Below are 27,291 nucleotides of genomic sequence, written 5' to 3'. Positions count from 1 at the left end.
TCAGATCACTTTCTTATTTACTTTTACATATCTCCTTGGGCTTCTTAGATCAACCTAGGACCTAAACTGGAAACCTTTTAAATACAAATATTTAGTTTCTCTAAGAATTAGCCATCACTAATAAAGCAAGAATATTTTGAATGGTTAATATCGAGGGTGGGGGTTATTTACTTCTAAAAAGTAGTATTGCATCTTAACAGCATTTAAAAACAAAGGCTGAAAAATGCTGTACTGTGTACAGCATTTAGTTTTTGATTTCTACTTTTGAAGTTTTATAAATACAAAAAACATCTCACACACCTGAATAGGGTAATATATATTCCAAAGCTAAATATAGCTGCCATTGATTAGCTGCCATTTTTGTTCATAACCTCTGTTCTCTCCTTGCTTCATTGAGAATTCACATTAAATTGATTTCAAGTGGACTTCTAAAAGATATGAGTAATTCTTTAAACCAATTTAGTTAATTTTAAGAAATAATGTTATGTGATAGGCTAATGTAGATATAATAGCAAAATTAAGTGAACTATTTTAGATAGATTAAATTTTTGTATTTAATATTTATTGCTGAGTAATTTTTATAAATTGTCCATCTCTTCTATTCCTGCTTCTGTCACTTGTTTGAAAGTCAGTAGTCACTTATTTATGAATAGTCATTTTCTAGGATCTATAAATTTTGTTTTGTTTTTTGTAGTACAACCTTTATAATAAAATTTGTTTGCTTTATGCTCAAATTCTCTAATATTTTAAATAACTTAATTTCTTTTTCTCAGAGACCGAGAAAGTACTTTTAACGTTGCATTTGTCACTGGGAAAACTAGTTTTAATTTATATTGACCTTTTTCTCCTTTGAGCATTTAGTCTGTGTTCAATAAAATGTTGATGACTGCTCTTTAGAAGACAGCTGTACGAAATAAAGTATTATAAATATTCAGCTTTCCTTTCTAAGCATTGTCACCAACAGCTGGGCATCCAGTTTAGCAGAACAGATTTTGCACAGAGAGAGCCTGGCATGTTCCTGAATCAGTTTAGTGAAGGAGACAAAATATAGTTTCTTATGGATTGGGGACTTATAAAGACATAGAGTATCTGTTCCTCAGTTAAGTCATAGTCTGGTAGCACTGAATCATGTTTAAAGCTAGAATAGGGTGCAAAACTTTTTCACCTTATACTTTTATTTTAATAGCTAGTGTATTATTTCTGCAAATAATATACTTTCAACATCTCCATTGAAGGTATGTAAATTATTTTCCTTTTATGTATAATTTTTGTTAGTGGTATTTTAAAACACACAAATATATTAATTTTTTACTAAGATTATTTTATAATATAACTTTAGTGTTTGAATTGTATAATGGTGCATATATATAAAACTACATATATAAAAATCCATCTAAATATTTAATTATGATTTCATCTTGATATATGCTATCAAAAAATCAGTTTCATCATTGTGAAAATTGCTTTCTTCATAGGTATTCTACTTTAGTTGGTGAAAGTAACTTAGAATCTTTGTTTATATAGATTACTCTTAAATACTTGGCTACTTAAAGCATATTAAATCTAAGATGTCTTTAACTATTTTGTTTGCAGTGTTAAAAGATCACTGAAATTGGATGATCTGTTAAAAGCAAATGTAAGTATTTACTTATGAGTTTGTAATTGCATAATAAGATTGTGTTTTTAATTTTTTAACAGCTAATTTACCCTTATACTAAATGTAAAAAGTATCAAAAAAAACCCACTGTGACATAATTGTTATTGGTACACCATTTTCTACATATAAAATTTGTAATCTAATATATGGAAATTCCTGGCCAGCTTGAGGTTTTTATTTAAAGGGCAAATTATTTGAAGCCTTAATGAAATAATTTAGTGGAAATTAATTCACTATTTGTAGAAAAAAAATGCTCTGCCACTTAAATGCAGATAAATAAAGATGGAACAGTGGCAGTGCTTTAATCTGCATTCTCTAATCTGCTAAAATGAAATAAAAGCATTAACAACATTTTTATATCAAAAAGGTAATTACCCCCTCAGCTACGCTGGCATGAATAAACAATTAAATACTAACACTGTAATAAATTTCACTGTGGTTGTCACAACAAGAATAAAATTGTACTGTTGCTATTACTTTTCGTAAATCTCATCATAGCACATTACCAATACCAGCATATCATGACATATGCTAGTTTATTATCTTTTCATTACCAATATTGGATCTAGATACAGACACTAATACTGGGATACTTATGGCCTTAGTAATCTTAAATGCAAGTAAATTGGTGAGAAAGTAAATTAAAACAAATAGCTAGTCAGTAAATGGGCTCCTATGTGAGATCCCATATGAGAATGCCATTTCAAGAAATGGGTTTTATATGGAATTTCTCTTCAGAAGACTCACTGGTATTTAACAATTTACCATTTTTAAAAATTCCTAGATGCTTTTTTTAAAAATTTAAACAAAGGTGGCAGAATACTGCAATGCCACTAAAAAAATCATTAGCAGTGTAATTAGCAATTTAGAACACTATTATCCAACTTGTTCTGTACAGAATGCAGCTGTGACTGTAATTTTGCATCTGTTTCTTTGGTCAGAATGGTATTTTGGTAGATGAGTAGTCCAGCTTGAAATGAAATACTGTTCTTTCCTGCCCCAAAACTGTTCTTTGGGAGGTGGTAACATCATTTGAATGGAAGAGAATGGCCATTTAGGAATTCATCCTTTTCATAAAGTACAGTTGTCGTCATGGCAAGCTTTCTATCCATTTTTTCTCCAGATTAGGATGTGTCAAGTGACACAGTGACACAGCTAATATCCTGTATTAGAAAAATACATTGTTATGTTTGGCCCAATTCTGTACCTTTAAACCAGTTGACTTAGCTTGGTACCACATGGCCACCAACTGCTAAATGCAGGTTCCTAGCATCCTAGCCTGGGCCTTCAACATTTCTGTTTTCTAACCTATTTCTAATATTTATTATTATTTCTGATATTTTCAGCTTTTGTATCTTGCCTCATAATTTGTTTGCAGCTCTTAGATCTGACAGCTTTGGCTCTGGTGCTAAATCTAGGCTTCTCTCTTTAGCTACATTTATGCTTCTGTCCATTCCAGTAACAGCTAAGCCCTGAAGCAGCCTGGTTCCCAAGAATCTGCCTACATGCCAGTGATCCCACTGAGGCTGCCTTAGTCCGTACAAAGGAAAATTACCTATAACTCTAAGAGCACCTAATTGCTGTGAAGCTATAGAGGAACTAGTAGTAACTTTGTGGTCATTTTGCCTTACGCATATGATGCTGAAGGAAGAAGGCTCTGGTGTCCAAGGAAAGGAGATGGCTTTTATATGCCAGTTGGTTGAAGTGGAGCCTGTTCATTCTAAACAACTGGTGTTTTCTCTCCCAGCAATAATTAGAACTACCAAATCCCAGTGTTCCCAATGTGGCTACAGACCTTCATGGAGATTAATGCTCCATGATGTTAGGGCAAGTCTGCAAAAGTAATTTTCCTTATGATTCCCCTAATAGGGAAAACAGAGGTATGGATCATTCCCTGTTATCTTCCTTTAATATATATAGAGTATATACTATGAGTACCACTACTTGCTGAACCTCTCAAATTGTTGGGGGGTAATGAGTGATGAAGGTTTTGATTTATCATTACCTGCAATATTGGGGTTGCTGAAGTTATTGCCCTCCAAGCACTGTTTCTAGATGAATTTTCAGAAACAAAGTTGAATTATTTATTACAAACTGTTGCCAATGGCAGTCCAGATGAATTTATAGGGACAGCTGGCTACCTGGTTATATACCTAGCCAGCTTGACCTAATCTCTTTCAGGCTACTTCAGAGAAGGAATGGGAGAAGCAGATGCTGCAGATTGGGAAGGGAAGGAGCATACTTCCTACCAAGGCCAACTCAATAGGCATGCTGCTAGAATGAATGCAGTGCAGGTTTGGGGGAGGTTTGCTGATTTGGACATACATACCCAGTCGAAATTATTCCCTTACCGTTAGTAGGATAGTTCTAAGTCTGATTATTCCCATGGCCTAACCTTATCTCTCTGAGATAAGGCTTTTACTGACTCCTGAAATTAGAAAGAACTTGGGACTTCAGGGCATTAGGAAATATTATAGCTCATATTCTGTAGGCTTACTTATTGATTTGGCTCATCTGCTCCTTTTTCTCCCCCTCCCTCCCTCTTCTTCCCTTCCTTCCTTACCTTTTTATTATGGAAACTTTCAAACATACACAAAAGTAGAGACAATAATACAGTGAACTACCATGTAACCATCACCCAGCTTCAAAAATTATTAACATTTTCCTTCATCTATTTATATATATATATGTACACATATATTAATGTATATATGTGTGTATGTATCTGTATTTTTTTTCCTGGAATTTAGCAAATCCCAGACATGTTATTTCATCAGAATATTCTTCAGTATGCATTTCTAACAGATAATGACTTCTTTCATAACTATAGAGCCATTATCATACCTTACAAAATAAGAAGTAATTCCTTAACAAAATCTTTTTAAAATTATTATTTATTTATTTGGTTGTGCCAGGTCTTAGTTGTGGCTCATGGGCTCCTTAGTTGCAGTGCATGGGCTCCTTAGTTGTGGCATGCAAACTCTTAGTTGCGACATACGTGTGGGATCTAGTTCCCCGGCCAGGATCGAACCCGGGCCCCCTGCATTGGGAGCACAGAGTCTTTACCACTGCACCACCAGGGAAGTCCCAATAATATCTTTCACCCAGTTTATATTCACATTTCTATAGTTGCTTCAAAATGTCCTTTTACAGTTGGCTTATTAAAATCAGGATCCAAACAAGGTTTACACATTGTAGTGGTTCTTAAGAACCTTGAGTTTTTTTTCCCCCAACTCCTTTTAAATCTTTTAAAATCTCACTCTTTTTCTTGTAATTTATTTTTTGGAAAAAACTGAAATATTTTTTCCATATTTCACATTCTAGATTTGGTTGATTGTTTTCTTGTGGTGTCCTTTAAGTGATTTCTCTAATCTTCATATTTCCTATAAAACTCACAGTTAAAACTAGAGGCTTGGTTAGATTGTGGTTCATATTTTGATAAGAATGCCTCATAGGTAGTCTGTGTAGTTCCTGTCTCATCACCTCAGGAGGCACAAAATGGTCTTGGTTTTACCAGCCTGATCCACCCATAATAAAATTCTCCGTCAATCTTTCTCCTAATTTTTTTTAAATGCCTTGATGATTATTTTATAGATTCCTTATTTCACTACAGTTATCAAATATTGATTCCTTTTTTTTTTACCTTTTGATTTTGGAGAATTTTGATTATGGAGAATGCACTGCCCATTACCCAGCTTCAGTAATTATCAACACAAGTCTAATCTTATTTCATTTATATTCCCACGCATACTTCAGTATCCCCCATACTAGATGATTTGAAGCAAATCTCAAACATCATCCATATCATCCTAAATACTTCAGTAATTATTTCTAAAAGATAGACTTTAAAAAAACTATAATAGTATTATCAGGGCTTCCCTGGTGGCACAGTGGTTGAGAATCTGCCTGCCAATGCAGGGGACATGGGTTTGAGCCCTGGTCTGGGAAGATCCCACATGCCGCGGAGCAACTAGGCCCGTGAGCCACAACTACTGAGCCTGTGCATCTGGAGTTTGTGCTCCGCAACAAGAGAGGCCGCGACAGTGAGAGTCCTGCACACTGTGATGAAGAGTGGCCCCTGCTCGCCTCAACTAGAGAAAGCCCACACACGGAAACGAAGACCCAACACAGCCAAAAATAAATAAATAAATAAATAAATTTTTTTTTAAAAAAAGTATTATATCTCTCAGAATTAATTCCTTAATCATCAAATGGACATCTTTGTTCAAATTCCCAATTATCTCATATACTTTTTGACAGTTCAGTTCTCTTTTTTTAATTTTAGCGTTTTTTATTGAGATATAATTCATGTAATATAAAATTCATAATTTTAAAGTATACACCCGTGGTTTATTATATACTCATTACATTGTGCAGCCATCACCACTATCTGATTTTAGAACATTTCCATCACCCCAAAAAGAAATCCATACCTATTAGCAGTTAGTCTCAATTTCCTCCTCCCTACCCCCCCAGTCCCTGGCAACTAATAATTTATTTGCTGTCCTTATGGATTTGCCTATTCTGTACATATTATATAAATGGAATGATACAATATGTGACTGACTTCTTTCATTTAGCATAACATTTTCAGGGTTTATCCATGTTGTCACATGTAACAGTACTTTATTCCTTTTTATGGCTGAATCATATTCTTTTGTATGGGTATATCACCTTCTGTTTATCCATTCCTCAGCTGAAGGACATTTGGGTTGTTTCCACTTTTTAACTATTATGAATAATGTTGTATATAACATTCTTGTACAATGTTTTGTATGAACATGTTTTCAGTTTTCTTGATTACATACCTAGGGGTGGAATTGGTGGGTCATACGGTAATTCTAACTTTTTGCAAAATTGCCAAACTCTTTTCTACAGCAGCTACACCATTTTACATTCCCACTATCAGTGTATGAGAGTTCCACTTTCTCCACATCCTCAACAACACTTGTTATTTTCTGAATTTTTGATTCTAGCCACCCTACTGGGTGTGAAGTGCTATCTTATTGTGGTTTTAATTTGCATTTCCCTGATGATGTTGAACATGTTTCCATGTACTTATTGGCCATCTGTATATTTTTTTTGGAGAAATATCTGTTCACAACTTTTGCCCATATTTTAATTGGGTTGTCTTTTTACTGTTGAATTGTAAGAATTCTTTATACTGTTACCTTGTCAGATATATGATTTGCATATACTTTCATCAATTCTGTGTGTTGTCTTTTCACTTTCTTGATAGTATCCTTTGATACACAAAAGTTTTAAATTTTGATGAAGTCCAATTTACTTTTTCTTTGATTGCTTGTGCTTTTGGTGTCATATCTAAGAAACTGTTGTGCAGTCTATGGTAATGCAAACTTTCAGTATGTTTCTTTCTAAGAGTTTTATAGTTTTAGCACTTACGTTACATTTAAGACCTTATTGAGTTCATTTTTGAACATGGTATGAGGTTAGGGGCATGTGGATATTCATTTGTCCTAGCATTGTTGAAAAGCTATTATTTCCCCCATTGAATGGCCTTAGAACCCTTGTTGAAGATCAGTTGATTATAAATTCATGGATTTATTTCTGGACTGTCAAATCTATTCCATTTGGTTGTAGATCTGAACTTATGCCACTACCATGCTGTGTTGATTACTATAAGTTTTCAAAAAGAAAGTTTTTAATTACTATAAATTTGAAATTAGGAAGTGTGAGTCCTCCAACTTTGTTCTTTTTCAAGATTGCTTCTGTTGTTCCATATGCCTTGCAATTCCTGGTGAATTTTAGGGTCACCTTCTCATTTCTGAAAAAGAAAAATTTATACTTTTGATAGGAATTACACTGAATCTGCCATTTTAAAATTAGTAATTCTTCTGAACCATGAACACAGGATCTATTTCTATTTATTTTGATTTTCTTTAATTTTTTTCAACAATGTTTTGTAGTTTTCAGTATACAAGTCTTATACTTTTGGGTTATTTTATTTTATTTTTTTTTTTGCAGCTCTGTTTTTTTGTTTATTTTTATTTTTTATTATTTTTTTATTTTTCGGTACGCGGGCCTCTCACTGCTGTGGCCTCTCCCTTTGCGGAGCACAGGCTCCGGACGCGCAGGCTCAGCGGTCATGGTTCACGGGCCCAGCCGCTCCGCGGCATGTGGGATCTTCCCGGACCGGGGCACGAACCCGTGTTCCCTGCATCGGCAGGCGGACTCTCAACCACTGTGCCACCAGGGAAGCCCCTTTTGGGTTATATTTATTCCTCAGTATTTTATTCTTTTTGGTGATAATGTAAATGGTTTTTTGTTTTTTTGTGTGTGGTACGTGGGCCTCTTACTCTTGTGGCCTCTCCCGTTGTGGAGCACAAGCTCCGGACGCACAGGCTCAGCGGCTATGGCTCACGGGCCTAGCCGCTCCGCGGCATGTGGGATCTTCCCGGACCGGGGCACGAACCCGTGTCCCCTGCATCGGCAGGCGGACTCTCAACCACTGTGCCACCAGGGAAGCCCTGTAAATATTTTTATAATTTCCCTTTAGATCAGTCATTGCTAGTGTATAGATACACAGCTAATTTTTGTATATTAATCATGTATTGTGTAACTTTGCTGAACTCGTGTATTAGCTCTAATACTTTCTTATAGATTTTTTAGGGTATTCTATATATCAGATCATGTCATTTTTCTTTCCCATCGGATGCATTTTTTTCTTATTCTTGCTTATTGCCCTGGCTTGAACCTCCAGAACAATGTTGAGTAGAGTGGCAAGAACAGATATCATTGCCTTGTTCCTGATCTTAGGGGGAAAGCATCCAGTCTTTTACCATTAAATATGATGTTAGCTGTGAGTTTTTCCTAAATGCCCTCTGTCAGATTGAGACACTTCCCTTCTATTCCTAGTTTGATGATTATTTTTTATTATGAAAGAATTGTATTTTTGTCAAATGCTTTTTTGCATCTATTGAGATGATCGTGTGGGTTTTTTTCCTTTATTCTATTAATATGATGTATTATATTGATTGGTTTTTGTATATTGAACCAACCTTGCTTTCACAGGATAAATCCCACTTGGTTGCAATATATAATTCTTATTTTTCTCTGGTTTCAGTTTGCAGGAATGTTGAGGATTTTTGCATCTGTATTCATAAGGGAGATTAGTCTGTAGTTTTCTTTTAAGGTGTTTGTCTGGTTCTGGTATCAGAGTAATGTGGTCTCATAGAATGCGTTAGGAAGTGTTCCCTGTTTTTGATAGAGTCTGAGAAGAATTGGTGTCAGTTCTTCTTTAAATGTTGGTAGGATTCACCAGTGAAGCTCTCCAGTCCCACGCTTTTCTTTTTGACAAGTTTTCTGAATTGATCTAATCTCTTTACTTGCTATTGATGCATTCCAGTTTTCCATTTCTTCATGATTCAGTCCTGGTAGGCTGTGTATTTTGGGGAATTTGTCCATTTCATCTAGATTATCTAATTTGTTGGCATACAGTTGTTCATAGTATCCCCTTATAATACCTTTTATTTCTCCAAGGTCAGCTGTAATATCCGCCCCCCATTCCTGATTTTAGTAATTTGATTCTCATTTCTTTCTTAGTCAGTCTAGATAAAGGTTTGTCAATTTTCTTTTCAAAGAAGCAACTTTTAGATTCATTGATCTTCTCTATTTTCTTATTTTACATTTCATTTGTTTCCTCTTTAATAGTAGTATTTATTATTTCTTTCCTTCTGCTTCCTTTGGTTTTAGTTTGCTCTTGTTTCTTAAGGTGGAAGGATAAGTTATTGATTTGAGAGCTTTCTTCTTTCTTAATGTAAGTGTTTAACTTTCTCTCTGAGTACTGCTTTCTCTTCATCCCGTAAGTTTTTACATGTGTTGTGTTTCATTTTCATTCTCCTCAGTGTATTTCTAATTTCCCTTTTGATTGGTTATCTAGGAGTTTGTTAATTTCCATGTATTTTTGTATTTTCCAAATGTCCTTCTTTCTTTAATTTCTGATTTTATTCCATTGTGATTAGAAAACATTCTTTACAAAGATTTAAATTACATTCTTTAAAAAGAATGTAATTTACATTCTTTAAAAAGATTTAAATCTTCTTAAATTTACTGAGATTTGTTTTATGGCCTAACATACCTTCTATCCTGGCTAATGTTACATATGCACTTGAAAAGAATGTGTATTCTGCTTTCGTTGGGTGGAGGGTTCAATAGATGTCTATTAGGTCTTATTGGTATATAGTGTTGTTCAAGTCTTCTGTTTCCTTGCTGATTTTCTGTCTAGTTGGTCTATCCATTGTTGAAAGTGGGACACTGAAGTTTCCAACTATTATGGTTGAATTTTCTATTTTTTCCCTCAATTCTGCCTGTTTTTGCTCCTTGTATTTTGGGGCTGTCTTGTTAGATGTGTATGTGTGTGTGTGTTTATAATTGTTATATCTTCTTTTTTTCAGTATCAGTAAGTCTTTATTCATTGTGTTTTCTTGGAGAAAAGAAGAGGAAGGGGAAAGGATCAGCATATAGCAGAAGTATATAGCAAAAGTATAGCAGAAAGGGAAGCAAGTATCCATTAAAACCATAAACACACACTGGTGATAGATTCACCAAAACCCAAGGGAGCTCAGTCTTCTGTAGTTCAGGAATGAGAGGAGGGTATCAGGGAAAGAACAAACAGGTTCATGCTATCTTTCCCTCCTTATAAATTCAACAGTTAGCACAAAGCTTTGGTTTCTAGTAGTAAACATGGAGTTACATTTGTCCATCTCCTATTAAACATAAGTTTTGACTTAAATTTTTTGCATCTGCATAAAAGCTCCCGAGTGACTTGGATATATACATTCATCTTCCCTCTCTTGGTTTCCTACCCCGTCTTTCTACATGAAAGCCCCCCATTGCTTCTCTCAATCTGTAATAGGAGATTAAGTAGGTTTGGTCCATCCATATGCCAGTGTAAGTGTTTTGCATGAATCTTATCAAGGAATAGTCTTGACTCACAAGGTTTGGCACAAGGGATGACATCTTCCTAACTTCTTCAGGTTTTTTTATACAAATCATTCAGGAGTTATGGAGACACTCAAGAATCTAATGAGTATGTCTGTGTAGTGTAGGAGTCAAGTTTTTAGGACAGAAGATCTGGTCTAAAATAGGAAATAGGGAAAGGAGAACAAAAAAAAAAGGATGATCTAAGTCTTTCCCTTTTTTTCAGCTTTATTGAGTTATAATTGACAAAATATAAGATATTTAAAATGTACAATGTGATGATTTGATGTATATATTGTGAATATACACACACACACACACACACACACACACACATCGTAAAAGGATTCCTCCCATCAAATTAATTAATGCATCCATCACTTCAAATTTTTCTTTTCTTCTTTTTCTTTTTTGGTGAGAACGTTTAAGTTCTACCCTTTTAGCAAATTTCAGTTACTGTACGATACAGTGTTATCAGTTATAGTCACCATGTTATACATTAGATTCTCAGATGTATTCATCTTATAACTGAAAGTTTGTACCCTTTATCAACCTCTTTTTATTTCCCCCATCCCCCAGCCACTAACAACCACTTTTTTACTCTCTATTTCTGTGAGTTGGACTTTATTTTTTTCCCCTATTAAGTGATACCATGCAGTGTTTGTCTTTCTGTCTCTGTCTTATTTCACTCAGCATAATGTCCTCCAGGTTCATCCATGTTGTCACTAATAACAGGATTTCCCACTTTAAGAAGAGTGGCCCTAAGATGATATTCCAGATCCCTTTGGCTGGTATACAGTCCTCTGAAAGATACTTTGTCTTTTTTGCTTTCAATACAAAAAGAAATTTGTAAACAATTAAAAACCCAGAAGAACATTTAGAAAGATCAATACATTGTATTTACATAGTCTGAGTGACCTAACGATCACCAAATCAGCAACTGTCCAGCTTTTTAAATCTAAGACAAATAAAATGTTTAAATGGAAAATTAGCACATGAAAAAATGTTCAACATCATTAGTCATTGGAAATACAAATTAAAACCACAAAGGAATACCATTCCCACTCACTTGAATAGCTAAATAACAACAACAAAACAGAATGGCTTTAAAAATCAACCCTGGAATGTCTAAAACAACCTAAGCGTTGGTGAGGATGTGCAGCATTTGGAACTCTCATTTATTGATCGTAATTTAAAATGATACCAACACTTTAGAGAACTATTTAGCCTTTATTTTATATATAGAAAATAAATCTATATCCATCCTATAGTCTGGCAATTCCATTCCTGGGTTTCCCAAATAAATAAAATCATATATCCACAAAAGACATATACAAAAATGTTCTTTAGCCCCTTAATTCGTAATAGCCCCAAACTGGAAATAACCCAAATGTCCTTCAACAGGAGATTAGAAAAACAAATTCTGGTACATTTATACAAAGGAATAGTAAAATTAAAAGGAACACAATCTTACCACACACAACAACATAGATGATCTCAAAAACACATTGAAAAGAAGAAGCCAAACACAAGAGTTATGTATTTAATTTATATGAAGTTCAAGAATAGGCAAAAATAGCTATGGTTATAGGAATTAGAAAGTGGTTGCTTCTGGGCTGCAGAGTGGGAATTGAGTGGAAATGGGTACAAGGGAATCTTCTGGGATGACAGAAATGTTCTTCATCTTGGGTGGTGGTGGCATCAGTGTATATATACAGTTATCAGAACTCAGCAAGCCAGACAACTTAAGATCTGTGTATTTTATTGTAAGTAAATCATACTTCAATAAACAAAAATATATTTGAGGTAGGATTCACTTTCTATTCTGAAAAAATAGGAGGACATATGAAGGAATGATAATAGCCATGAAAATATATCTTTAAAAACTTATTGAAGACTACAGTGCAAGAGAGTAACAAAATGGTCATGTCTTTAATATTAAAATTAATATTTTAATGTCTTAAAATTGTGGAACAGTAGTGTGCACAAATAGAAACACCAGTGTATCAACTTTTTAGCCAATGTTTTATTTTTCCTGTTAAAATATTTTTATCAAAGTAAAATTTATAGATTGTGAAATTCACAGATCTTGAGTGTACAGTTCAATGAGTTTTAACAAATGTATATCCCTGGGTATCAAACACCCAATCAAGAAATAGAACATTGTCATCAGCACAGATCTAATATATTGGTTATATCCTTTCCCTGATGTCCCTGTAAGATCACGGGGTAAGTGCAAAATGCTTTTGTTCTCTATAACTACCATTAGAAATAACAAAACCTAAATATTATTAGAGTCATTAAGGGTGATAATTGTGGCAACTGATAAAAAGTTAGTTGATATTTAGGACTCTTCTAGGAACCCTAGGCCCAAATCGTGAAAAATCCCTGAGACAGCTAGTATTTAAAATTTTCTAATGTAAATTCTATAATAAGTACTAGTGATGTATAATACTGCCTTAGGTGAAACATTCCAATAACCTAATTAACCAGTGTAAGATTATAAAGAATTGTCTCCCTTTAGCTACCCTAATTTTTCTTTTGCTTCTGGTTGTCCAAATACCTACAGTACCTGTATTTTTAAATATTTCAGTGATAGCATAGTCTTGTAGTTCATAATAATAATAGCAGATCCATTATATCCCACATTTCATCCTGAAAGAACCCTTAGTTAGTACTTTCTGGACTATAATAGGTAAAAATATATAAAATACAGGTACCTTTTTGGTAGAATATGCTTTAAACAAGGTGATGAAGCAAGCTACAATTTGTGAAACATATTGAAGGAGAATGTCATATATATTTGAAATTCTGGAGAGAACATTCATTTCTTTTTTTCTGGGCAGAAAAATGAATGACCAAATTTTAGTTTTGCTAATGTACAAGGTTTGACCTTACAGAAAGTACAGTGGCATTTGGACTGATCCTAGACAGAATCTTTTTTTTTTTTTTTTAGTGTGGTATTAAATAATGTTGTCAATAAATATTACAAGCAGTTGTAAATTATTATAGAAAGTAGTTGTGACTTATCTGATTTCTATATCCTTATATTTTGTTTGCATCCTGAATTCTTTCCCTTCTCTAGCCAAATCTGTTCTTCTCACTTTTTCTTCCTCTATTTTTCTAAAGGACCTGGTAGGTAGCACTCATCATTGCTGAATGGAAAGAGTTCCAGACTTCTCAATTAGTAGCTCAGTCTTCTCTCAAATCCCAGTCTTCTTAACTCTTCCTTTTGTAGGAGACTAATAAGAAGACCAAGTCCTTCAACGTTTGGGCGTTGGCAGAATGGAAATTCTTAGGATTCTAGGATCACTTTTAAGCATCTTCAGAATTTAAAAATTAGAGGACCTTGGTTAAACTTTGAGAGAAAAAGAACTTAAAGAAGTAAGACTATGCATTTGTGTGTATCAGTAGGCAGACATATAAAAATGCATTATTTACTGAAGAATATTTAGTGGGATAGTAGGGAAAGGTAGATTTTCTTTTTTCCCTCTAAGTACATTACGATTGTAGACATATATTTTCCTTTTTAATCAACACAGATCACCAAAAAAAAAAAAAGAAAGCAAAAGAGAAGACAGTATTTTTAAGGTGAGGGGAAAAAATTTATATATATATATATACACACGTGCGTGCGCACACACACACCAAGACTTATTTTACAAAAGCTAGAAAATTGTTTTCAAGGAGAAATGTATGATCTGCAGTTGCAATATTTAGATATTTGGCAATTGGAAAAATAATTTTTGGTGAAAATAGGAAAACAGATTGACATAAATGTACATTAGGGTAGTGACTTTCATTTCTTGTACATACACAGTGAAATATTTCTGGGCAATAAATTCTTAGAAAAGTGGGGTTGGATTGGATAAATGTCATAGTTTATGACTGAATACTATAAACAGCTGAAAACTCAAGATGGAGAGGTAATAATAACCACCTGTTAAAGAGACTTAAAACCCTTTCACCTTACAAAAAAGATTACTTTGAAGCTATAACTTGATATTGTAGTTTGATTTTTTTTAAATATTGGTTATATTTGTGGCTACTGTGGATACATAAAATAAAAAATATAATGCCTTTTTTCCCCCAATACAAAGAAGTATCTATCATTTAAAATCTTACCTGTAAAAAAAAAAAATTGATGCTATAGATTCTGGAACTAATACCAAGATTATTGAAAAAGGTGACATAGCCACTATTTCTGCCATGGTGTCTTGAAAATAAAGAATAGGTGACAATGGAGAATTATATAACTATTTCAAGTCAGCAACCAAGCTAAAGTTTAATTCTACAGTGTTGGCAACATATCATGAACCTTCAGACCTTTCCTTTATCCCTAAATCCACCCTGTGCTGTCTGTTTCACCTCCAGATTTCAGGTTTTTCATACCTTTTATTTTCAGTTATCTAAGCCTCACCCTTCCTCTTCACAAGAATCCTTCTGTGAGATTACTGCAGCCCACTTTGGTTTTCCCTCTTCTCTGAATTTCTGTAACAAGCATACTACCTTTAGACCTGTCCTCTGCTGTTTATGAGGCCAGAGCAATTTGTTCTCTTCCTGTATACACATTAGTTAGCAAATGCTGGGTGATTAGTAAGCATTATAGAAAATACGTTTAAAAAGAATTCAGAAGAGCAAGCAATTATAGTGTGATAATGGGTGTTTGGAGGAAGTGGATTATGAATGAGGCCCCAAACCAAAGAAAGACTAGCTGAGACCCAAATGTGCATAACCTAAGTGACTGGGACTAAAGGCGTCAGTTAATAATAGATGAATGAACCAGTGAACAAATGAGTATATTCTTTTTTTTTTTTTTTTTTTTTTTTGCGGTATGCGGGCCTCTCCCGTTGCGGAGCACAGGCCCTGAATGTGCAGGCTCAGTGGCCATGGCTCACGGGCCCAGCCGCTCCACGGCATGTGGGATCTTCCCGGACCGGGGCATGAACCCATGTCCCCTGCATCGGCAGGTGGACCCTCAACCACTGCGCCACCAGGGAAGCCCCAAATGAGTATATTCTGAATAGAGTGGCCTGGCTAAGTTTACTGGGCTGTTTCTTTTAAATCATTCATTCATCATACATTTTTGAGTTCTATAGTACAAGGATGAAGTAATATGTATTTTCAGAAACTTAAATACTAATGGGGTATACAGAAATGTAATAAATTATTAGAATTTACTAACTCCAGTAAGAGGTATGAACAAGGTCTATGGGAACACAGAGGAGGAAGCTGCAGAGAGGATTTGTGTAGAATAGATCAAATTCTCAAAGGCCTTAAATGCCATACTCAATTGTTTGAACATTCTTTTTGTTTTATCATTAAGATACTGTGTCAGAGCAACTTTGTGAAGGTTAAGGACACCACTAATCCTTCCTAGGGTTTCCCTGTGGGTCTTACTAAGAGACACTTCTGAGATTTTCTCTGGTCTAGGCCCATAATTATACTTCACGTTCAGCTAACAACAACAGGATGTAATTGGGAGAGTCAGCTATCTCTTCTTGTTTGGAAATACCATCTCAGAATGTAGTAACCACTTAATGTTAAAATTTCATAAAATCAAATTGAGATGCCCTAATCAGTATGGAGACCAGGAAAATGTACATACCTTGAAATAACAGTGTTCACTTTGAAGATAATAATTGTGTATATTTAAAATCCGAAAAGAAAGATCAAGGAAAAGAGTATTAGTTTGAATTTTGCAAGTTTTTCAAATGTATTTCCAAAGATCTGTAACTAAACATAAGTATTTTTGTCCCAAATTAATATTTATTTCTAGTCATTTGATTCTTCAAAAATCACAAGCAAGATAAGTGTTACAGCCTATTCTCCAACAACTGGAACCTGTCAAATTAGCCCATTTGCTTCTCCCACAAGCTCTAAAGAACAAGAGAACAAAAATGGACCATCAGATGGTTAGTTGAAAATTCTTTTCCATTTATTGTGAGATTTTTCTAGTTATTGGTTAAATCAGAATTTTGATTTAATAATATGTGGATCTTGCTGCAGCTGATTTTTCTCTTTTTTCTTAAAGAATTCAACATAGAAAAGACTAGAATATAGGTAACACTTTGGACATAAATGTAAACTTTATAGGCAGTTATTTTAAAATGCTACTGCAGACTTTGTTCTCTTACTATCCCATCCATTAAATAGAAATTATGGCCTGACTGCCTTCAGCCACTATCAATTATAATGGTATAGCCCCTTAACAAGCTATCCATCATGTGCATAAATTAAAGGGCACATAATTCAGGTAATGCTACACTACAATTTAAGAGTGATACTTCTGAATGTTATTTTTATCCATGTTATCCGTTTAGTTTTTCCACATTTCCTGTGTCTTTATAGCTTTCTTTCATTTATTATATTTCATCCTCTTTACTATTTTAAATGCATTTGCAAAAGGTTTTTAGAATTTTCCATTAGAGAGTAACCTAATTTTAATATGAAATTCTTTATTCTAAAATATTGTTAGTTTAATTTTGACCACACATATTTCTTATTCTCTGGTAGTTTATTTCTAAAATATTCATTTAAAAGATACAGAAATCTAGGCGTGTCTCCTTCCTGACTGTCCTCTGTAGTTTGTCTGTGAGAACTGCTGATAGCAATACGTCTTCAGGAAATGCCAAAATTGGGCACCGTGCCCCCCAGTTCAAAGCAACTTCTGTAATGCCAGATGGTCAGTTCAAAGATATCAGCCTATCTGACTACAAAGGAAAATATGCTGTGTTCTTCTTTTACCCTCTTGACTTCACCTTTGTGTGCCCTACGGAGATCATTGCTTTCAATGAAAGGGCAGAAGAATTTAAGAAACTCAACTGCCAAGTGATTCGTGCTTCTGTGGATTCGCACTTCTGAAACCTGGCATGGATCAACACACCCAAGAAACAAGGAGGACTAGGACCCATGAACATTCCCTTGATACCAGACCTCAAGCGCACCATTGCTCAGGACTATGGGGTCTTAAAGGCCGATAGAGGCATCTCATTCAGGGGCCTTTTTATTATTGATGATAAAGGTATCCTTCGACAGATCACCATAAATGACCTTCCTGTTGGCTGTTCTGTGGATGAGACACTGAGACTAGATCAGGCTTTCCAGTTTACTGACAAACATGGGAAAGTGTGCCCAGCTGGCTGGAAGCCTGGCAGTGATACCATCAAGCCTGATGTCCAGAAAAGCAAAGGATATTTCTCTAAGCAGAAGTGAGCACTGGGCCATTTTAGGGCCAGGCTGAAGTAGATGGCCATGAGAACAAAACCTCTTTTGTACTATTGTCATGCTTAAAACACAAGATCTTACACTCAGCCCAGATGTGGTGTGGGACAGGACAGGCCTTTCCTGCAGCGGTTGGGGAGGCCAGCCTTTCTTCCTCTGGAGGGAATGGCCTGAGCTGTATTATGGGGCAGGCAAACTGATGTGTATAGTAGTAGGGTATCACTTTTGGTCTTCTGTAGTTTTATTAAACTTGAGCTGAGAAAAATAAAGATATAGAAATCTAGATTTCATAGGTTTAATTTTTAATATTGTAAAAGGTCATGAATCAGTGACATGTCAAGTTTTTATAATATAAAATATTAAATAGGTTTAAATTTAATAAAATATATTTTAGATATGCTGTGATTAGCCTGATTCATATTTACTATTTAATATTTGAGTGCTAAGCATGTACTAGAAACTACAGAGAAACAAAGAAGTCTCCTCATTTTACCTAATTTGTTGTAATGAAACCTATAATGAGATCTTAAACTTTTGAATGACTTTTATTTTACTTTAATCAGGTGCTTTTAATCTTAAAGCTATCACTACTATGTTTGCTTTCACAAAAATACATGAAGATGTATGTGTTTTCTTCAAGCTCTATATAGTTCTGGGGGTTTTTTCATTCGCTTGATATATCTTTTGTTTAAAATTAAAATTAGTGCCTTAGAGATAGAACATCTCTATCCTGGAATGTGAACAGATTTCAAGTGGATACATACTCAATTTCCATATTGAAATTAAATATGGACTTAAGGGAACATTTCTTTTGCCCATAAAAAGATTGGTCACATGATCTCGGTTGACATTTAAGTGGATAATTATCACAGATTATAGTACTAGGTAAGCTCTTTTTTAAAAAGTCATATAGCAAGGGTTCCTGGGGTGCTGGTAATATTCTATTTCTATGTGATGGTTATGCGAGTTCACGCTATAATTATTCATTAAACTGCACATACGTGTTTTATGTACTCTTTGATATATAGATCACACATACAGAAATCTCAAAATAGAATTCTGTCTAGAATCTTATATCGGATTATGTCATTTGTAATCATTACATTGCTTTTCCTAATATGTCATCTTATATATGTTTTAGAAATGGGAAAGCCTGGGTCTTATAAAGTAATTTAAGTTCCAAATGAAGTCATAACTTCTGTTAACAATTCTCACTTTTTGAATATTGTACAAAACATAAGGTACAATTTAAATAAGCACTTTTACTTAAATAGCATTTTCAAGGACATTTTAGGTGCTACTCACTTCCCATCACACTTAGGATATATAAGTCAAAACTTTATCATGACTTTCAGGGCTATATGTCATCTAATACCTGACTACCTCACCTGCCTCATTTTCTGCTGCCCTTCCGATGTTTACAGTACTTTAGCCACTCTTACTTTCTGGCTATTTGTCAATCGTGCTGAGCCTGTTGCCTTCACAAGAACTGCACTTGCACTTTTCTCAATCTCGAATATTCTTCCTCCAGGTATTTATATGTACTTTCTATATTCATTTGAATCACATACTATGTGAACAGGTGACAATATTAACTTTAAATCTATTTATAATTATAAAAGGAAGAAAATGTGGTTCTAAGTCTTCCCTCTACTTAGACTCTACATGGCCCACAAATGGCATGAATGCTTCCAGTTTATACATTTAATATACACACATACGGGGCGTCTGCGCAGACAAATGGAAGTGTAGGTGACGGTCTGAGACAGCACCGCCAAGCTGGGAACCCGGGAGATGGCAGAGGCTGAGCCCAAGACCGTGCAGGATCTCACCTCGGTGGTGCAGACACTCCTGCAACAGATGCAAGATAAATTTCAGACCATGTCTGACCAGATCATTGGAAGAATTGATGACATGAGCAGTCACATTGATGGCCTGGAGGAAAACATCGCAGACCTCATGACACAGGCCGGGGTGGAAAAGCTGGATGGGGAAAGCAGGATCGCTGCCACACAGAAGACTTGAAGGTTGCTCATCTGCTCTGGAATCTGGAACACCCTTTTTACAAGCCAAGAGAAGCCGGATAGCTTTTTGCAACTAACTACTCTGTGTAGACAGGTTTTATATTATAAAGTGTGCATTCTTCTTACCACATACTATAGAGTTGGTTTATAGAGTAATTTCCCTCCCCTGCCCCCCATGTTTCCTGAACATGGTAACTTCACGTCTTGGACCTTGGCCAGTTGTGCTATTAAACACTAAAACTTTGGCAGTTCCTGCATACAGTTGTCAAATTTTTTAGTGTATTTTTGTGAAGTCATTTTTTTTCTATCATTCCCTTTGTAGTAGTTGCTGTTTGATAAAAGTTGCTGTGTAATTTTTTTATTGGACATAGGGTAGATCCTTGGTTATAAGATTTTGTGAAGTAAGGCATTGATAGTTAAGGTTCTTTGATCCTCAGAGTGACTGAGTAAACACCAAATAGTGTGTTGGCGATACTTTCCAAGTGGTTAAAAACATTTAACATTGTGTATTCAGAAATATCTGGCACTACTCTGTCGCCAAAACTCGAAATGGAACCACGATTTTATGTCTGACTCCCTGAGGTCAGATGCTACAGTAACAAAGAGTGACCACAAGCCACTTTACGGTTAGCATTTTTAAATACAGACAATGACAGAGTTGTCTGATATGATGAGGTTTTCAGCAGTTAGAGTTTTGCATGAGGTTTGAACCTTCAGTAGGACCTTACCTTGTCCATCTACAGCAGTTACCATAGGAAATCTGGCAGGACTTTACAACTAAGCTACTCTATCTTTTGAGCTAGTGGCTGGGAAAAGAAACAGAAAAGGAAAACAGACCATGTTAAATCCATGCCTACTAAATAACTAGCAGTAGGCTTGAGTTTTTAAGAAATACTGTTTCTTTAAACTGTTTCTTACCTAAATTCGAGGAGAGTAGTGGCTTTATAATTGATGATGGAAGACAGGGAAAATAACTCCTACGGCTCAGCCGTACAGTGTCAGGAGTGCTGAGCCCAGAGGCAGTGTTGATGGGAAGGAGACCCATGCAACTGTCACAGCAGGATGATTTTGTATAGAGAATATGGAAGAAGCTGAGGAATGGAACAGTGCTTTGGAGAGGGAAACCCGTAGTCAACACAGCATGATTTTTTTAAAGTTTCCTATGTCACTAGTCTTAATTGTTTGTACTGCAAATATATAATAATATTAAGGAATAATTTGTCCTATTTATAAATTATATGGGGAACACAGAGGAGTCGATTTCTTCTGGGATAAAATGAATTCCCCACTGTTATCACCAAGCTGCAGAAACTCCCTCACTGGGCCGGTAGGTTGTGCTGCGAGATGTGGCCCTGAAAGCCCAGAGCCAGCTGGACTCAGGGACTGGGTAGAACCGCATGCAAGATGCTTCCAAGCCTGGGAAATGGCAAGTGGACCATCAGGATGTAAGCAGTTGTCTTCCTTAAGTAACAGAAAGGTTTCAGAGAAAACTCCCCTGACCAAAAATACCTGCCGTGAATAAAGGTGCCTGAAATCCTGCTTAAAAAAAAAATATACACACACACTCTTATTTATTTATCATCATATATATTGATTACATTTATGTATGTTTGTGTGTGTGTATCATTATATTGCTATCCCCTCCCCTACCCCTTAGCAAATTTTTCCAAACTAGTATCCTTTTCAGAGGAGAGGAAAGATGGTAAAATTTTCTGTTCTTTTACTCCCAAGATTCCATCAGACTTATTTTTTAATAGTTGGGGTAGAAGAATAAACAACAAATTTGCATAGTCAAAGAGAGTACTTGTAAATTAGACAATAGATCTGTAAAGATCATCCAGACTGTAGCAATGTAACAGCACAGAGAGATAAAGAGATGGAGTATATGATAAAACAGTAAAGAGAAATAATGGATAGAATAAGATCCAACATATGTCAAATAGGAGTTCTACAAGGAGGAAATAGAATGGAGCAGAGGCAATATCTAAGATATATGGACTATCGGCTTTTCATAATTGAGGAAAGACAGGAATTTCCAGATCAGACTGGCATGCTTCATCTGAGCAGGATGAAAGAAAACAAATTAAAACAAATTCACACCTAATCGTATCATGGTAAAAATGCAGAACATCAAAGACAAAGAGAAAATTTTAATGACAGCTTGACAGTAGACTTCTCATCAGTATCTATAGGCTGCAGCAGGAAATGGAGTAATAATACCAACTGAAAGTCACAGCTGAACTTTTTATTCAGGAAGTAAGAATGAAGTAAAGGTATTTTCAGACAGTCTGAGAGAATTTACCATTCACAGATATTCCCTGAAAGGATTACTAAAGAATGTACTTCTGTAAGTACATGCTCATAATTGAGCCTCAAATAAAGGAATGAAATGCAAAGAGCAATGGTAAAAAAAAATAAATTAGCAAACATGTTGGTAGATCTATAAATCTAGTTATAAAACTGTGATTACAAATCTTGCTGACTATAAAGCAAAACAAAAACAACTTGATAGGGGGTTGAAAACAAATACTAATAGACCATAATAGCATGGGAGATATATGAGGAAGCAGAAGGGAATTAAAAATTTTAAGGTCCTTATAATTTTCAGGGAGCAGATGGAATATCTGTCACTTGACTTTTTAATGGTATTTTTGTTTACTTGCCTGTAAAATGGGGAAAATAATAATATCTACCTCAGGATTGTTGTGAGAAGTAAAAGAATTAATGTACAAAAAAGACTTAGAACAGTGCCTGGCATATAGTAAGTGTTCAATACATATTTTAGCTATACTTTAAAATATTATTATTATACTTTAAGAAAAGACGTCAGATGATTTAATGTAAAAGGATAAAAAAGCAGTGAATATTAGCTTTTTAAAAAAGCAAAGAGTTGGTACAAGAATATTAATATTAATATAGACCAAAATAGACTTTAAGACAAAAAGGCTTTATTGAAGATAATACGAATTTTTACATAATGAGAGAAGGAAAGATTCACTACCAGAAAAAGGATCCTGACCTTTGTGCATCAAAAATAAAAACTCAAAACATGACGAAATAGGACAGGATTGCAAGGAGAAACTCACAAATCCCTAATCATCATAGGAGATTTTAAACTACCTCTTTCAGAAACTGATAAAATGGATAAAAAAAAATTAGGAAAGATACAGTTTGTTTTTTATTGTCATTCAACCGATTTCTTTTCTTCCAGTTTTATGGAGCTATAATTGACATATAGCATTGTTTAAGTTTAAGGTGTGCAGCATAATGATTTGACTTACATACATCATGAAATGATTACCACAATAAGTTTAGTGAACATCCATCATTTCATATGGAAGCAAAATAAAAGAAAAAGGAAAAAAATTTTTTCCCTGTGATGGGAACTCCTAGGATTTCTCTCTTAACAATTTTCATATATAACATATCACAGTATTAATTATATTTATTGTGTTGTACATTACATCCCTAGCATTTATTTATCTTATAACTGAAGTTTGTACCTTTTGACTACCTTCATCTCATTCCTCCTCCCCGCTACCCTGTGCCTCTAGTAACCACAAATCTGATCTCTTTTTCTATGTGTTTGTTTGGTTTGGAGGTATAATGGACATACAACACTATGTTAGTTCCTGGTGTACAACATAGAGATTCGATATTTCTATACATCACATAATGATCACCACCATGAGTCTAGTTACGATCTATCACCATAAAAAAATATCACATTACTATTGATTATATTCCCCAAATGTACATTTCATGCCTGGGACTTACTTATTTTATAACTGGAAGTTTTTACTCTTAATCTCCCTCACCATTTTCTTTCATCCCTCCATTTCCCTCCCCTCTGGCAACCACCTGTTTGTTCTCTGTATCTATGACAGTTTCTGTTTTGTTACATTTGTTCATTTATTTGGTTTTTTAGATCCCACATATAAAAGAAATCATGACACTTGTCTTTCTTTCTCTGACTTAATTCACTTAGCATAATACCCTCTAGGTCCATTAATGTTGTCACAAGTGGCAGTTTCATTCTTTTTTAATGGCTGAGTAATATTCCATTGTATATATATACCACATTATCTGTTGATGAGCACTTACGTTGCTTTTCATATCTTGGCTATCATAAATAATGCTGCAGTGAACGTAGGGATGCATATATCCTTTCTAATTAGTGTTTTCATTTTCTTTGGATAAATACCCAGGAGTGGAATTGCTGGGTCATATGGTAGTTCTACTTTTACATTTTTGAGGAACCTTCACACTGTATTCCATAGTGGCTGCACCAATTTACATTCCCACTAACAGTGCACAAGGATTCTCTTTTCTCTACATCCTTGCCAACACTTGTTATTTCTTGTCTTTTTGATAATAGCCATTCTGACATGTATGAGGTGATTTTGATTTGCATTTCCCTGATGATTAGTCATGTTGAGCATCTTTTCATGTGCCTGCTGGCCATCTGTATGTCTTCTTTGGAAAAATGTCTGTTGAGATCCTCTGCCCATTTTTTAATCAGGTTGTTTGGTTTTTTGATGTTGAGTTGTATAAGTTCTTTATATATTTTGGATATTAACTCCTTACCAGGCATATCATTTGTAAATATCTTCTCCCATTCAGTAGGTGGCCTTTTTGTTGTGTCGATAGTTTGCTTCGCTATGCAAAACTTTTTTGGTTTGATGTAGTCCTGTTTATTTTTGCTTTTGTTTTCCTTGCCTGAGGAGATAATATCAAAAAAAAATTACTTTTTTTGTTTTGTTTTGCATGTACATTCATTTGTATTATTTTTTTAGATTTGACTTATAAGTGATACCATACAGTATTTGAAATATTTTCATAGGTACTAAAGATCTTTCCAAGAATTTACTAAATCAATATGCATTTAAACAGTCAGGTACTTTTACCTCTAAAATCGTATTTATTTTACTGTGATATCCTGAGGAACTCACTATTTTCTAGATATTAGTATCAACAATCCCTTGTTGTCAACTCTGAGACAAAAAAATGGGGTTAAATAATGCAAGCTGGAAACTTTAATATACTTTGATTTTAAAAAAAATATATATATATATATATATTTTTTTTTTTTTTTTAAGGAACCAGTTGGTTGCTCTCGTGAAATCCCTTTTCTTTTTCAGCATCTTTATTGGAGTATAATTGCTTTACAATTGTGTTAGTTTCTGCTGTATAACAAAGTGAATCAGTTATACATATACATATATCCCCATATCCCCTCCCTCTTGCGTCTCCCTCCCACCCTCCCTATTCCACCCCACTAGGTGGTCACAAAGCATGGAGCTGATCTCCCTGTGCTATGCGGCTGCTTCCCACTAGCTGTCCGTTTTACATTTCGTAGTGTATACATGTCCGTGCTACTCTCTCACTTTGTCCCAGCTTACCCTTCCCCCTCCCCACGTCCTCAAGTCCATTTTCTACGTCTGCATCTTTATTCCTGTCCTGCCCCTAGGTTCATTAGAACCTTTTTTTTTTTTTTAGATTCCATATATATGTGTTAGCATACGATATTTGTTTTTCTCTTTCTGACTTACTTCACTGTATGACAGACTCTAGGTCCATCCACCCCACTACAAATAACTCAATTTTGTTTCTTTTTATGACTGAGTAATATTCCATTGTGTATATGTGCCACATCTTCTTTATCCATTCATCTGTCGATGGACACTTAGCTTGCTTCCATGTCCTGGCTATTGTAAATAGTGCTGCAATATACATTGTGGTACATGACTCTTTTGTGTGTGTGTGTGTGTGTTGGCAGAGCCAGCTGAAGCTTTACTCTTGGATTGGCTTTTAGTTGGGGGCGTGAGCCCAGGCAGTTGACTTCCCCCGGGGTGGGCTAAGGACGGGGCTGAGCCTCAGGTCTCTGGTTCTGACACTCCCCCGCACAACTCCTTCTTGCAGGAGCAAGTGAGTGGGGAGGCTGGGAGGGATCGCAGGAGGCTTTCACTTGTTCAGAACGTCAGAGGACTCAGACACCAGCTTCCCATCGTGGGTCTCAATCTTCTTCACAACCACAGTCTTAGAACTAGTACAGCTGAAGGAGCCAGAGCCCAAGCTGGACTGGTAGGAGCTCAGGCTGTAGTTGAGGCGAGGGGTCCCGTAGGCTGAGGTCAGTCCACCTGAATACCCACTGGTGGTCTTGGTGTGGATACTCATGTTCTGCATCCCAGACTCCAGCCGGCTCTCCTTGCCCTCCAGCAGCTTGTGGTAGGTGGCAATCTCCATGTCCAGGGCCAGCTTGATGTTCATCAGCTCCTGGTACTCACGCAGCTGCTGTGCCATGTCCTGCGTGGCAGTTCTCACAGCAGCCTCCAGCTCAGCCAGCTTGGCCTGAGCATCCTTGATGGCCGGCTCACCACACTGCTCAGCATCAGCAATGGCAGCCTCCAGGGAAGCCCTCTGGCCTTTGAGGCCCTCAATCTCAGCCTGGAGTCAGTTGATGTTCCGGTTCATCTCAGAAATCTCTGTCTTCGTGTGACGGAGGTCATCCCCGTGCTTCCCAGCCAATGTCTGCAGCTCCTCATACTTGATCTGATACATGGTCTCAGCCTCGGCCTGGCTGCGGTTGGTGATATCCTCATACTGGGTCTTGACCTCGGCGATGATGCCGTCCAGGTCCAGAGAGTGGCTGTTGTCCATGGACAGCACAACGGAGATGTCAGAAATCTGCAGCTGCATCTCCTCTCCATACAGTTGCCTGTAGAAGTTGATGTATTCAGTCAGCCCTTCCAGGTGGGACTCCAGCTCTACCTTGTTCATGTAAGCTTCATCCACATCCTTCTTGATGATGACACATTCATTCTCCATGTCTGTGTGCTTTTGGATCTCTTCCTTGTACTTGGTCTTGAAGTCCTCCACCAGCCCCTGCATGTTGCCAAGCTCCACCTCCAGCTTCAGCTTCACCTGGGCCACGGTTTCCAACTGATGCCAGAGGTTGTTGATGTAGCTTTCAAACATGTTGTCTGTGTTGCTCCGGGCTGTCTTCTGCTGCTGCAGGAGGTTCCATTTGGTCTCCAATATCTTATTCTGCTGCTCCAGGTGTCGCACCTTGTTGATGAAGCAGGCAGATTTGTTGTTCAGAGTCTTGATCTGCTCCTTCTCCTGGGTGCGCATGGCCTAGATGTTAGGGTCCACCTCCAGCTTGAGGGGGCTCAGCAGGCTCTGGTTCACTGTGACAGCTGTGATGCCCCCCAAACCCAGGGCCCCGCCATAACCTCGAGCCAGACTCATGCTGGTGCCCAGGCCACCCCGGAAGTTGCTGCTGCTGCCCACCCAGGAGAAGGCCGAGGAGCTGATGTGGGCACCGACCCACTGGTATAGGAGCGGCTGCTGAAGGACCGGGGGCTGGAGGTGGACACCTTGTAGAACTTCTGGGTCACCCTGATGGACATGGTGGAGGCTGGAGTGGAGGCGAGGAGGCCGAAG

The 27,291-nt window shown here is 36.1% G+C and overlaps 1 protein-coding gene and 3 pseudogenes across 7 annotated transcripts in view; 3 read left to right on the top strand and 1 right to left on the bottom strand.

Annotated features, from left to right (window-relative positions):
- ITGB3BP (integrin subunit beta 3 binding protein) overlaps positions 1–27,291 on the top strand; it is an 88,050-nt gene that overhangs the window by 19,488 nt on the left and 41,271 nt on the right. For all 7 annotated transcript variants that reach the window (XR_010940868.1, XR_010940865.1, XR_010940866.1 and 4 more), the window contains exons 2-3: positions 1,594–1,636; positions 16,377–16,512. Coding sequence is in view for 2 of the 7 variants with exons in the window: in XM_067726406.1 (XP_067582507.1) it covers positions 1,594–1,636; positions 16,377–16,512 (179 nt within the window). In the remaining 5 variants the exon portion in view is untranslated. The remainder of the gene's footprint in view (positions 1–1,593; positions 1,637–16,376; positions 16,513–27,291) is intronic.
- LOC137218813 (peroxiredoxin-1 pseudogene) lies at positions 17,169–18,100 on the top strand (annotated as a pseudogene).
- On the top strand, positions 19,534–20,100 carry LOC137210620 (heat shock factor-binding protein 1 pseudogene; annotated as a pseudogene).
- Positions 25,810–27,257, bottom strand: LOC137210616 (keratin, type II cytoskeletal 8 pseudogene; annotated as a pseudogene).

The sequence above is a fragment of the Pseudorca crassidens genome, chromosome 2 (genome assembly GCF_039906515.1).
Source record: "Pseudorca crassidens isolate mPseCra1 chromosome 2, mPseCra1.hap1, whole genome shotgun sequence".
Lineage (NCBI taxonomy): Eukaryota > Metazoa > Chordata > Mammalia > Artiodactyla > Delphinidae > Pseudorca > Pseudorca crassidens.
Note: the sequence above shows the minus strand (reverse complement) of the source record. Positions and strands in the feature narration are given on the sequence as shown.